Below are 14,971 nucleotides of genomic sequence, written 5' to 3'. Positions count from 1 at the left end.
TTTTTTTTTTTTTTTTTTTTTTTTTTTTTTTTTTTTTTTTTGGATGGGTATTTCTCTTAAACACTCATTCAGTAAATACTTTAGTTCCTATTGTTTGCCAGCCATGATTTTAGGAACTGGGATTATATCAGTGAGACAGACAAAAATCCTTCCTCTCCTGGAGTGCACATTGTAGTACAGAGGTTGACAGTCAATAGCCCATGGGCCAAATCCTGCCTGCAAGCTCTTCTGTAGGGTTTCATTGAAACCATACTCAGTTGTGTTTATATTTTATGACTTTTTTTTTTTCAACAGCAGTTGAATAGTTGCAACAGAGAACATGTTCCTGGAAAGTCTAAAATACTTAGTATAGGGAAAGTTTGCCAACCTGTGTTTCCAGTGGAAAGAAACAGACAATAAACAAAATGGATAAACTCTATAATATTTCTAGGTTGCTGAGTTCTAAGAAGAAAAATCAGGGAAAAGAGGACAGTATGGGTGTGGAGCTGTTGCAGTTTTACGTGAAGAAGATGTAATGGAGAGAGTGATATTTGAAGGAGTGAGACGTACAGCTCTCTGGAGAAAGCATTCTATAGAGAAGGAACAGTATGTGCAAAGTCTGTTCAAAAATTATGAGACCAGTATGATTTGAGCGAAGTTAGCAAGGAATGAGGAGTAGGAGATAAAGTCAGGTGTACAGAAGACAGAATCATATAACACTCTTATTAGTCATAATAATGACTTTGATCTTTACTCTGAGGGCGGTGGAGAACCATTAGAAGAACCATGAGCTTCTTTGTTCTATTTTTGCATAGTTGTGTTTTCAGAAAGATTTTTCTTTGTTGGGTTAATACTTTTCCTTGTCGGTCTCCCCTTGAACCTTGTGACACAATGTAAAGTAAGATTTGGTCCTCTTATATCAGACAGCCTTTGAGATAATATCTATGATATCTTCTAATTATTTTAGTATCTTTCATTTGTGTCTTGTGTCATGCTTCTTTGGACTCCTTAGTATTCTCATCAGACTTAACCTGGCACCTATAGTTGTGGCCACATCTTAAAGATCTGCCAAGGTAGATGAAGGATGTGGCGATGAAATAAATGTATATGTAGAAATAAAGTGAAAATTTTGTACTTTGCACCTATCCAGAGGAAATCAATTTCCAAATATTTTGTTTAGAGTGGGAAACTGTGAAAAGCTCAGAACCCGTTAAAGAGACGGTCCAGACAACTCAGAGCCCAACTCCAGTTGAAAAAGAGACAGTGGTCACAACCCAGGCAGAGGTTTTTCCTCCACCTGTTGCTATGTTACAGGTTAGTGCTGGGTGTTTTGTTATCGTTAATGTGTTGTCTTACATTTCTGTTTTTACTCCTGTATTTACTTTATAAAACTTGAAGGAAGTTGTCCAAATTAGAATAAATTAGTTTTGTCAAATAATTTTGGGGAAAAATTTTTTTAAATGGTGTCATTTATATGTAAATGTTTATTTATTGTACACGTATTTATCCATGGTCTGCTGCTATGACATTCACTGTTCGAGGCACCTGGGATAAGGCTACATTAGTGGAAAGAAAACCATGCAAACCCCTGTCCGTATGCAGCTTTTGTTTTCATTAGGGGAGATAGAAAATGTAAAAGAAGTAATTTTGTGAGCTACTGTGGAAGGAAAGGAGACTATGAGGGTTATTAGGAGTGCCTGAATAAGTGCTTATGATTGTGAATAAAATGGTCAGAGCAGACTCGAGAATGTGACATTTGGGTGACGACTCAAAGTTGTTGAGGGAATTAACCATGTGGCTACCTGAGGAAGAGCACTCTATGCAGAGGGAACAACCAGTGCCAAGGTGGCCCTAGGCCAGGAGTGTATTTGGTGTGTTCCAGGAATAGCAAGTAGGCTAGAAGTGTGGTGAATGAGAGGCAGCTTAGTGGGAAGGAGAATTCTAGAAGGACTTTGGTTTTCACTCTGAGATGGAGCATTATTGGAGTAATTCGAAGAAAGGAGTGACTTGATCTGGCTTTAAAGGTTTTAAAAGATCTGGTATTAAAGGATCGCACTGGCTACTATTTTGAGAATAGACTAGTGGGCATTAATAAAAGTAGGGAGACCAGTGAAGAGACAGTTGCAGCAATCCAGATGAGAGCTGGCGGTGGACTGATACATAGACTGATGGCAGTGGAGAGAATGGGAAATGGTTAGATAATTAGGGGTTATGTGATGGGTGTGTTGATTTTGTGGCATGATGAGACTTTTGTGAGAAAGAGAAGAGGTAAGGTTTTTGGTTTGAGAAATTGGAAAGATAAAGCTATCCTTACCTGAGAATGGGAAAGACATTTGGGAGTTCAGTTTTGTGTAAGTGGCGTTTGGAGTGTTTTTCAGACAATGAAGTTGAAGAGACCATTGATAATATGAAATTTAGGAAAGAGGTACACCCATAGTACAAGTAAATATTTAGGAATTATTGTCCCTAGGATGAGTAGAAAATACCTTTGCTAGGAGTAGAAAATAAACTTAGGAGAAGTTCCCACCATTTTAAAACTGTTACTGACATCTTTCCTAATGGTTAGGTTGCATACCATAGCTGGGTATTATAAACTTAGTGGGAGGTGATAGTTTACAATTGATCATGATACTCACTAGTCAGGCAGATGCCCATTACTTTATGTCATTTTAACGTAAGATAGATTTCAGTCTCCATGTATACTGTCTGTTGAATAATACTGCCTTGCTTCTACCCCAAGTTAGAGTCAATTATAAGTATGCAAGAAGGAAAATAACAAAACAACTTAATATAATGGTATTTGTTATCTCTCTTAGAAAGAAATAGAAATTGTTTATCTTTAGTTTTTCCAAGATGTAATCATTGCCGATGGGTAAAGTGATTATGGACTTTTTATTTTCTATTCATAAAAGATTCCGGTAGCTCCAGCAGTGCCTGCAGTTAGTCTAGTCCCACCAGCATTTCCTGTCTCAATGCCAGTTCCTCCTCCTGGATTTAGTCCAATCCCTCCACCACCTTTTCTGCGAGCGAGTTTCAACCCTTCACAGCCACCTCCTGGTAAGGAATTTTCATCTTTTTATTTTATTTTATTTACTTGAGAGAGAGAAAGAACATGAGCGGTGGGGGTGGGGGCACTGGAAAAGGAGAGAAGCAGGCTCCCCACTGATCAGGGAGCCCAACATGGGGCTCGATCCCAGGCCCCTGAGATGTTGGCCTGAGCTGAAGGCAGATGCTTAACTGACTGGACCACCCAGGCACCCCAGGAATTTTCATCTTATGTGTACTCTACTTAGAATATCATTCATTCATTCATTTAGGAAAAAAAACTTTTTAATTTATTTTCCTTAAATAAACCCTACCCCCAGTGTGGGGCTTGAACTCATAACCACAAGATCAAGTCACATGTTCTGTCGACTGAGCCAGCCAGGTGCTCCACAGTATCATCCAGATTGTTATGTTTCCAGGTTAAGATGCTATAGATCATCAATTCTCAAATCTTAGCATACATAGGGATGACTTGGAGGGCATAGTAAAAGCAAAGTGTGCTGGGCCTGGCCTCCTTTTGCTTCACTAACCTGAGGTGGGGCAAGATGGTTGTATATCGGACAAGTTCCCAGGTGATGCAGATGGTTAAAGGACCAGCACCGACAGAGAAAAAAATGGAATCCTGTAAAAGCATTGAAATATTTTTAAAATACTTTAAAATTTATGTTGAATTTTTCTTACCAGAATTCTCTGTGGTTATCACCCATTCATCAGGAAGTATGCATTATATATAGACTGTTCCTCCTAAAAATCATAGTTTTCATTTTGACATAAGAAATTATAATCTATCTAAAAATGCAGATTGAATTTGTAATACTTTTTTTGACCTTATAAATTTTTGACAAAAGTTCATTGAGTTAGCATTTCTAGTTTAGAAGCTATAGGTTACTCAACATACATCAATTAAATATAAATAATAGCTTATATAGCTTAGGGATGGAACTCTTAAGTTTTAGACCATGGGAGGTTAGAAGAATGAGGGAGAGGCACAGGGATCAAATGATAGACATTGTTTTTCAAAGCTATATTTATCTTTCTTTGAACTTCATGAACTCTTCACATATTGTAAGAAGAAAAGTACTTTGATTTCTGTAATTTAAGTTCTTACCAATTGAACAGAATTCCTAAAAACTGTCAACATTATCTTAGAATGGTTGTAATTTATTTGTCTTACAACAAAATTTTCACATTGTAATTAAACACATAATTTTAAATTTATGCAGAACTTAATTTTATCTTACGTGTTAAAGATTGGAAAATTACTCTTGTCAGATACGGAATCAATTAAAATGTGGGATCTGAATTAAAATTTTTCAGAAGATAATTTTTAAGATTAATTTTAGAAAGAGAGAGAGCTGGGGGAGGGGCAGAGGGCGTCGGGGAGAAAGACTCAAGGATTCTGCGCATGGAGTGCAAAACTGGATGTGGTGATCTTACAACCTTGAGATCATGATCTGAGCCAGAACCAGAGGTCGGGTGTTTAACTAACTCCACCACCCAGGCACTCTTTCAGAAGATCATTTTTAAAGATTTTATTTATTTATCTGACAGAGAGAGATCACAAGCAGGCAGAGAGGCAGGCAGAGAGAGAGGAGAAAGCAGGCTCCCCGCTGAGCAGAGATCCTGAGATCATGACCTGAGCTGAAGGCAGCGGCTTAACCCACTGAGCCACCCAGGTGCCCCCAGAAGATCATTTTTAAAGGATTATTTCAAAAACCATACCACATGGACTTTGTAAAGTCATTGCCTAGCATTCATTTGTTGAATTATCTTTATTTTTCCGTTATTTTTAGCCACTGGTTTGTTGTGGGGGTTTTTTGTTATTTTTCTTCAAAGTTTTATTTGGTGGGGGAGGAGTGAACCCCGGGGGAGGGGCAGAGGGAGAGAATGTTCAAGCAGACTCCCTGCAGAGCATGGAGCCTGACATGGGGCTTGGTCTTACAACCCATAAGAACATGACTTGCACCAGGATCAGAAGTCAGGCGCTTAAATGACTGAGCCATGCAGGTGCCCCTCTAGCCACTGGTTTTAAATTAAATTTAATGGTAGTTCTATATCTTAAAAATGCAAGGAAACAGGTTTATAGTTTGATCACTTGACATTTAAAATTATTAAACAGTATTAAATTGAAGGTTTATTTCAGTGCTCAAAAAATAATATAGTAACATCCAAGGTTAATGAAAATATTTTGATCTAGTAGATAGCATATAAATCAAAGAAATACAGTAACACATTTTACAGATGACATTATTGAATATAGTGTTATCAACAGCATAACATATAGTATTTAACTCCCCATACAATCATTGTCCTAACATACAAAACAAGTTGCCTGGTTCATACTAAACTGACTTTATAGCATCATAGAGAGTGTGACAGGACTTACACACACGAGTAGATAGGACATGATCATGATAAGGATCTCTGTGCTTCACTTAGCTTACTTAGGGTCAAATACAAGGTAGTGTTTATAAAAGTGACTTTTTAAAAGAGATTTATTTATTTTAGAGAGAAGTGTGCGTGTGAGTGTGGGGCAGAAGGAGAGGGTGAGAGAATCTTAAGCAGATTCCCTGCTGAATGTGGAGCCAGATGCAGAGCTTGATCCCTCCACCCAAGAATATGACCCCAGCCAAAATCAAGAGTCAGCTGCGCAACCAGCTGAGCCATCCAGGCACCCCTAAAAGTGATTTTTTAGATGGAAAATATATTCACAAATTTAAGGTCGTAGTAATGGAAGACTTTTTAAGAATATAGAATTTCATTTATAGCTGTTGAAATCTTTGAGTTGAAAGAAGTAACTCTTCTGCTATTTTATTTTTGGTCTTTTTTTTTCCCATGTAGGTTTCATGCCACCTCCAGTTCCACCACCTGTTGTACCACCACCCACCATTCCACCAGTAGTACCAACATGTGAGTTTTCTACTTGGGGAATTTTATTCATGGTAGTGTTAACCTGTTAACTCTCATTCTTATGAATTATTACTTTTTTATTATGAAAATTTTAGACAAATATTTTTTTATTAAGTGATTTTGAAAAAATTAACATTATTATAGGACAGTCATTCTGTATTCAGATTTGCTGTGTTGTCTCAAAATGGCATTTACAATTGGTTTTAGTCACAATTCAGAGTCCCCAAAGAGTTGTGTGGTTGGTTTGTATTGTGTATTAAATGTTTTAGTATAGAGCAGTGTTGCTGAAACATCCCTTTCTTTTTTCATCTTTTGTGTCTTTGATTTGTGAAGAAACAGTCACTTCTGTATTTTAGATTCCATACAATCGATTTGGTTTTTTTCTTTGTGGCATCAGATTTGTTCCTCTGTCTTCTGATTTTTCTGTACAGAGTAAGTTTTTTCGTACCAAAGGTTTGCTTAGAATGTGCTTCAACATTTTTAGCAACAATGGTGTTAAGATGGATCAGGGCATTCAGTTAACAGAACCTGGTCATTAAAAAAGTTTCCCTTCAAATTTTCGTCTGATGGTTCCATCCATTGATCAGTATTGCTTTTTAATCTACTTTCCTTTAGTTGCAAAGTGCCAATCTTCTGAATTTTTTTATTTTTCCACATTTCTTACCTAGAATTTTTCTGTTTAAAAAAACCTTTCTCTTACCAACTAGTAGTATTTAGTTATCTTGAGGTACATTTGTACAGGAGAACCATGGTAGATGCTAAGTTCTTGTCTCTGTTATTTTTCAGCATAATAAGTTTTATAGGTATTTCCAGTGATACCTGGTGACTGAAGGGGAAGAGGCTTTTTCTTATTTCTCTTCCTCTTTCTCGTCCTTTCTTCTTCATCTCTTTCTCCTTCATTTTCTTTAGGTTTATGGAGTAATAAAGTTTCACTTTTTAGAGCAGTTGCATTCACTTTTCGTTTTGAAGTTGTTTTATCTCTAGACAGCAAGACCTTTCATAGTTGCTTCTCTATCCTTTCAAGATGACTACATCAGTTTTTGGAGAACTTAGTAGCTTTCTGTTCCAGTATTGGTTCAGAGGATTTTATTGTAAGGACAGTGTGTGTAACAGAGAACTTACCTCTTGACAATATAATCCGTGTTCCTTGTAAACTCTTCTCTACTTTCATGTTCATATGGGATTAGGAGCCTTCTCTTTTGTTATTTTTGGTTCATTAGGAAGAATTCTTTATTCTTCCTAAAAATTAGAAAAGTTCTCAGAAGCCATTTCTGAATTCAGCATTCACAGAGATTATCCTAGAGTTTACCTCCCAATTATTTCTTTAGTTTATTCATTTTAGAAAATCTGGGATCAGTTGAATGGAGAAAGAGAAATACAGCCATGTGTCAGGTACTCTCCTAGGTGCTTCCACTGTCTTGTTTAATTCTCATAATTCCCATACATGATCTCAGATGGTTTTACTCCTATTTTATAGCTCTGTTATGTGCTAACAGTGTGTCCAGGTAAGTTGGAGTTAAATATGAGGATAAAACAGTTCTTAAAATTCCCAAGTACATGATGTTACTGTATTGTGACATAAACTGAACTAAAAATTCTGATGGTTTAATTGTGATTTTATATTCCTCTGGTTGTTTTTTAACAACTGGGTTTTCTACTCATTTCTTTAAAATGAAAGGGTTATACTTTTTTATTTGTAGTCTACTTTACCTCTTCTTAATGTGATAGGTTTCTAACCTCATTTGACAAGAAGTAGTGAATGTAAGGATCCTAGTACATTATAATTTCAGGGGATTTGAGTAGATTTGTATTATTGTATGTGTTTGGCAGTCTGCATGAATCATTTCTGTATATTCAGAATTTCATGTACTGACATTTTTGTAAGTTATGATTTTTTTGTATTATTGGAATTTTTGTTGTAAGTCCTGGTCCTTATTTTACCAAACATTTTTTATGAAACTATTTCCAAAAATTATTGTTTTCCCTTATTTAAAAAAAATAAAGCTCTCTAAATGTAATTTAGCCTCTTCTGATGACTTGTCATTTTGAGCATCATTTATTATATACTGTGCTAGGTAATAGACGCTAATAAATGAAACAAACTGTAAGAAGTTAGTTTTCATTATAAATAAAATAGAGGTACCAGAAGAGAATTCATGCGTGTCATGGTAACTGAGTAGTCTTACCAGACAATTGGAGAGAGAGGACAGGAAGGCATTAAAACTTTGGCAAGGCCATTGTTGGTCATGGTTAATATTTTTAACTTAGCACATGAATTGCTTGCCTAATTAAATCTGAAATATATTTTCTCCCTCTTTAAATAGCTTTAGTGCAGCCGCCATTATCCATGACTCCAGAAACTGTGAAAGATGTTGGATTTGGTGGTCTTGTTTTACCGGGTGGTTCTGTTGCCAGCAATCTTGCTACTTCCACTCTGCCAGCTGGAAATGTTTTTAATCCTCCAACTAAACAAGGAGAGCCTGAAGAAAAAGTACCTCATCTTATAGACCACCAGATTCCTTCTGGCGAAAATACCAGATCAGGTAAAACAAATAAATTCCCCAGAAATACATAGTTAAATCATAAGCACTGCCTCTCTATATTGGTGTTTAATTCTGAGATGAACTGTAACCACTGCACCAGTATTGCAATGTTGCAGTGTTTAAAAAGAGATCACTGTTTCCTAGAATTTTCCTCAAAAAAAGTTGGCATTCTGTTCAGGATAGCAATAGATTTGGCACCTTTCTTTTTAGACCTGTACCCCCTCTTTTTTGCATCTATTGGGACTGCTTTAATGTGTTGGCATGAAAATACAAGTGTAAGAAATATGTATGCTTAAAGATAAGAATGAAAGATAAGAATGACATATGAATAACTTCTGCCCGATATTCTCCAACTAGGTCTAAAAGATAAATATATTTGAAAGTAGCATGTCCTCTTTCATGGCATCACTGTTAGTATATTAAAATTTGTTTGTGCTTTAGAAATATCTTTGTTAAAGGTGGAGAATTACTATAATATCTGACATTTTTCCTTAACTTTAAATGTTCCATGTAAAGATTTTTAGGTAACACCCCACTTATGTTTTAATATTTAAATTTTATAATGCATAGTATTAATAATTTTAACTTTTGTTTAATATCTAATGTGTCTTGATTCTTCTGGGATACAAATCATTGATTAACTCTAGGCTGACTAATTATAGCATTAGTAATTACAAATATAGTTTCCTTTTATACCAGAATGATTTTTTGTGTGTTATTTTTTCTCTTTCTGTTTTAGTGATTCCAAATGATATTCCAAGTAGCCCTGCAATGTTAGGAGGACAGCCACCAAATGTGACAAGCAATTCTGGAATTCTGGGAGTCCAAAGACCAAATGTATCGAGTAATTCTGAAATTATTGGAATCCGACCATCTAATGTTTCTAGTAGTTCTGGGATTATTGGAGCCCAGCCACCAAATATTCTAAATAACTCTGGAATTTTGGGACTACAGCCACCAACTGTGTCAAGTAGTTCTGGACTTTTGGGAGTGCTTCCCCCAAATATCCCTAATAATTCTGGACTTATAGGAGTACAGCCACCAAATGTTCCAAATGCCGCTGGACTTTTGGGAACACAACCACCAGCTGGGCCTCAAAACTTACCCCCTTTAAATCTCTCTAATCAAAGGATGCCTGCAATGCCAATGTTAGACATTCGTCCAGGACTAATACCACAGACACCTGGACCAAGATTCCCTTTAATACAGCCTGGAATTCCACCCCAACGGGGAATCCCTCCCCCATCGGTACTGGATTCACCTCTTCATCCACCACCCCGTGGTCCTTTTCCTCCAGGAGATATTTTTAGTCAGCCAGAAAGACCTTTTCTAGTTCCTGGAAGACAAAGTGTAGACAATGTTACTAATCCAGAAAAAAGGATACCACTTGGGAATGATAACATTCAACAGGAAGGAGATAGAGATTACCGGTTTCCTCCCATTGAAGCCAGGGAAAGCATTAGTAGACCCCCCCCGGTGGATGTTAGGGAAGTTGTTGGACGGCCTATAGATCCAAGAGAAGGTCCTGGAAGGCCTCCATTAGATGGTAGGGATCATTTTGGAAGACCTCCAGTCGATATTAGAGAGAATCTTGTGAGGCCAGGCATAGATCATCTTGGTCGAAGAGACCACTTTGGCTTTAATCCAGAGAAGCCCTGGGGGCATAGAGATTTTGATGAGAGAGAACATCGGGTTCTACCTGTCTATGGTGGTCCAAAAGGCTTACATGAAGAAAGAGGTAGATTTCGGTCTGGAAGCTATCGATTTGATCCTAGAAGTGGTCCTTGGAACAGAGGATTTGGACAAGAAGTTCACAGAGATTTTGATGACCGCAGAAGACCCTGGGAGAGGCAAAGGGATAGGGATGACAGAGATTTTGATTTCTGCCGAGAAATTAATGGAAACCGTCTTGGACGAGATAGAATTCAAAACACCTGGGTCCCCCCTCCTCATCCTCGGGTTTTTGATTTTTTTGAAGGGGCCACTTCTCAACGAAAAGGTGATAACGTGCCTCAGGTTAATGGTGAAAATACTGAGAGACATGCCCAGCCACCACCTTTACCAGTACAGAATGATCCTGAACTTTATGAAAAACTGACATCTTCAAGTGAAATAAACAAGGAGAAGAGTGACACAGTTGCTGATATAGAAAGTGAACCAGTGGTAGAAAGCACAGAAACTGAGGGGACATAATCATCACTCAGTAGGTAAAAGATACCTTTTGTAAAGTTGTCATCTCTCTGTAATAGATTAATGGCTGACTGGACCATAGTTGTTCACTTTTGTCTGCCAGAATTAAGTTAATCTGATGTTCATGTTCACCTTTCTCTTAAAATAATTGTACAACTGACTTGTATAGACATTGTTCTTAATATGAACATGGTAGGTAAACATTTTTTTATTTTTCTGATAAAATATAAATGTTGCCCCCAGATTCTTTTAACTTCAAGGAAATGAATAACAGCTTGTCAGAGACTTCCTATGGAAGAAAGAATTTTTTAGATACTACCATTAGGTTGGATATGGTAATAGATATATTTCAAAATAGCAAGTGGTGGTATATCTTATCCATATCTTTAGGCTGCTGCAGAATTTTAAGGTAATAGACAAAGCTGTGATATTTTATGCAAAGACTGGCTCTAGATATTTGAGGAGCACAATACAGAGATTTTAAAAAGTGATTTTGTAAAATCTACACTATGGTCTCTGTTTCTCCAAAGTAAGTGTTTGTGATTTGTTCCTCATACTGCAGTGAGTAAAAAAGAAAAAAGAAAAAAAAAAAAAAAAAAAAGAAAACAACATAAATATTAAAGTACCTTTCATTGTTGGGTGAATTTTGTTTTTAGATGCCAATAAAACTTACTTGTTTGATAACAGTGTTCTAGGAATTGTATTTTTTTAATCTACAAATTCTTAAAACCCTGGATCATTAGCAGCATGTGCTTAGTAGTTGCAGAAGTTTTTTATTACTCTTAATAACAACAATGAAGAACTGTGTGGTGGAAAAACATGTACTTTGATATAAAAATCATGCAGTCTCATTAGTATGTATGTAATATCTGTATATATTTATTGTGTAAGTCATATGTAGATTTTTCTGTTTCTCTGTGTGTCTTCATGTACATACAGAGAAAAATAATAGTTAAGACAATAAAATATTCTTCAAAATCAGATAGAAAATTAGAGAAATTTGGCTAGTTGACAATGCTTGTAGTCAAAACTCTTAGCCTTTATGAAGGTAAAATAAGAATGATTGTAAAGAAATGCATTGGCCGTTTGGCAGTTCTGTTTTAATGTAGTTAGGCATGAAGCCAGAGTTAGCATGGAGCCAAAATTCACATGAATGCTTGCATTGCTTTGTTTCACATTATATTTGCTATTCTGCATAGATAGTGCTAGTACTAAAGTACTTATTGGTCACTTGCCTGAAGTGAATTTCTTAATTGCAAAGAATGTATACAGGTATTGGTGGATTTAAAAATATTATATATATCAGGAACAAAGCGTCCACCATGTGTTTTGTAGGCTCTGGGTAATACTGTTAAGATTAGCCTCCAAGGTAAACTGAGTAGCAGAAAAATTGGGGATTGGTTTTCTATTTATTTATTTATTTTTGCTTTTAATTTTCATTTATTTGCTGTTTGTTTTCCTTTGGGTTTTACATATATATACATATATATAAAACCATTGGTGTTTTTTTGGTTCCTAATGAAGACTTTTATTTGGTCCTATGAATAGACATTTTTGTTCCCTGTGCATTCCCAACTATTCATCTTTTGCTCTGTTTCTCTAAAATTCTTAAGCTACGTTTGTCAAGCCTGCCCAGAGTAATGATAGAACACACCAGCTATTTAAAATTGGATTGCTTTTGCTTACGTCTTGATGATGTAAAGAGCTGTAAGAGCTTTATGGATGGTTCCTGGCCAAAAAATCAAGTCATTTCTTCTTATAGGTTCTGAACAGAAATAGTACATTATTTGTTTTGTTACATGAAAAAGTGGGTATGAGTGGAAATTGGGTGTTTATTTCTATGGTAATTCAGTCTAGTAATTTGAATCGGTTTCAGTCTTTTCCTTAGGAAAACAGGAAAAACTGTGATGTTGGTACAAAGTATTAATGTTCAGGAATGATTAGCTTTGTCCTTAAGGAGCTTGTATTGACTGGGATTTCAAACTACTTTAGTTGCATTTACCATTATTAAAATTAAGTGACATTCACTTGGATTAAGTAGCAATAAAAATGTAAGACTTTTTAATGACCTTTGATCCCAAGTTTTTTATCACTGTTGGGCCTTCATGTGCAAACTTGAAAACAAAATATATCCAAGTATTGCACTGCTTTGAAGATTCTGGTGGTAAAAGTTAACCTAATCAGTTGTCAGTACTGTAGAATCCCATCTTGGGAGTGTGTGACACTGAAAGTAATTGAAAAAAATTATGTGTACTTGTTCTCACTTAGTTCTTATTTTGTAGTATAGTATTTAAGTGAAAGGATATTATTCATCCTCATACTGAATTTCCAAAGTTGATATTTACATTCACCATTTTTTAAAATAATGGAGCGAGGTTAATTCTCTTACTTTAAGTTCTACGCAAGACCGATCATGTTTTTAATGCTTTTGATCCCAGTACAGTCACTAGAATGCTTGCCATTAGAAATATGCAAGGAGTAACTTAACCACTTCAATAAAATTGTTCGACGTGCTGCAGGCAGTATCTCCATTAGCCACCAAATTAATAATGTTTTGATTTGTGATATGTTAGAGAATGATATGACTCTCTGAGATATTCGTATAGTTTTAGTAGATACTACTTTTTAAATTGTTTTTGTCTTTAAACATTTCATTAAACATTGGCTTCTATTTATAGTGTAAATATAATGCACTTTGATCATTTATATTGCAGTTAGAAATTTATTTTATAGCACAGCAATCAGTATTTGTAGCAAAGTATAGGTGGTATGCCAGGTTTATTTCAATACATGAGATGGACAAATGCTTAAAATTGGAAAATGGAATAGTATAAAATTACTTGCTTTTAAACTCTGAAAATGACCTCATATAACATTTAATTGATAAAATTTGTTCATTATTTAAGCTTCTATATTCTTAGTAGAGTTTCTTTTGTCCTGATAATTTAGTTGTTTTGTTAAATTTATTGGCCATTTTCAGACATATAAAAGATTATAGTTTATGGAGATACACATTTAAGGTTTTTTTTGGGGGGGGTCAGTTTTGCTACATTTAAAAAGAAAAAGTTACCTCTTTTAATTTGAAAAGTATTTTTTTATAAACACCGTAGTTCGTCAGATCTAAGGTGCCATTGATTGTGAGAAGCACCATTCAGGAATAAAAAATGTTTCCAGCATGACATGCCAAATGATTTTAAGACCCATTCTAATTCAGAAATGTCAAAATGTAAAGTGTCTTAGAATCAAAGAAATACGGTATTCATTATGAATTTTATATACATAATTCCTTATTCAGTGATTTAAAGAATATTTTGGTGTTTTTTGTCATTGTATATATTTTAGATGGGCACAACTTTAAAGAAAAAAAATTTTAATATTCAATTAAAAATAATTTTGCTATACCTTATGTGCCTTTATTATCGTTACTTTATTGGGTGCTATATTAATAAAATGTCTAAGGGCTTTTAACTCTTTCAGCGAAAGAAAACATTAACATTTTTCTCTTTAAATATTTTACATGACGTAGAAGAGAAGCAAGTACCTTTATATTCATTTTTAAGATAGGCAAAATTAAAAACTAAATATTTGTAAATAGTCATAAATACTGCAGTGTGGCAGAGAATTATAAATGTTTCCTTAATTGAGGATGCTGTGGTTTTATATAAAACATCTTTTAAACTGTAAGTTTTAGGCACTATAATTTTTGTTTTCCACTTATGAAGAAAAAAAGACTATTACTTTTTAATGGGAGATTTAAAAACTTGCTAAACCTTGGTTTAGCAAAGCTTTCTGGAACTAGAATTCAAAATTAATGGCCCAGATTGTTTTCTTGGGGAGGGATTACTTTAAATAGGGGTATACATATTGAAAGCAATTTTAAATACTCTATGTCTGTGATTCTCAGCCAAGAAATGTATAACAGAATCATCTGTTGGAGCGATTTGAAAATATCGGGAGATGGGGGAATGTCACCACAGATGAAGACAGAATCCCCTGGGGAAAACACATATTTTTTTTTTTATACACATGTACATATATACACACACCACTCCCTGGGTGTATATATACTTTTTGGATCCTCACATACCACCACTTCAGATAATTTAAAACATGTAAATACTTAATATACCGTGTACTAAGAGTCCTTAAAGAAATTTTTAAGTAAAATACTTTGGTGATCCAAAAATTACGTTTAAGTGTATATACTTAATTTGTGGCAATTGGTGTGGAGTATGAATAAAAAATAGGGAAGTCATTACCACAGATGTTTGAAACTCATTAAGGCATTTAGCATAAATCTAAAA

The 14,971-nt window shown here is 35.2% G+C and overlaps 1 protein-coding gene across 4 annotated transcripts in view; it reads left to right on the top strand.

Annotated features, from left to right (window-relative positions):
• The window catches only part of LOC111158678 (SR-related CTD associated factor 8), a 90,301-nt gene extending 78,944 nt beyond the window's left edge, over window positions 1-11,357 (top strand). For all 4 annotated transcript variants that reach the window (XM_022520878.1, XM_022520879.1, XM_022520877.1 and 1 more), the window contains 5 exons: window positions 1,160-1,293; window positions 2,892-3,036; window positions 5,866-5,934; window positions 8,259-8,477; window positions 9,217-11,357. In XM_022520878.1, the coding sequence (XP_022376586.1) occupies window positions 1,160-1,293; window positions 2,892-3,036; window positions 5,866-5,934; window positions 8,259-8,477; window positions 9,217-10,670 (2,021 nt within the window). In that variant the 3' untranslated portion in view covers window positions 10,671-11,357. The remainder of the gene's footprint in view (window positions 1-1,159; window positions 1,294-2,891; window positions 3,037-5,865; window positions 5,935-8,258; window positions 8,478-9,216) is intronic.
• The last annotated feature ends 3,614 nt before the right edge of the window (window positions 11,358-14,971 follow it).

Source organism: Enhydra lutris, unplaced genomic scaffold (genome assembly GCF_002288905.1).
Source record: "Enhydra lutris kenyoni isolate GAN:26980312 unplaced genomic scaffold, ASM228890v2 scaffoldscaffold62, whole genome shotgun sequence".
Classification (NCBI taxonomy): domain Eukaryota; kingdom Metazoa; phylum Chordata; class Mammalia; order Carnivora; family Mustelidae; genus Enhydra; species Enhydra lutris.
This window is presented reverse-complemented; position numbering and strand designations above follow the sequence as displayed.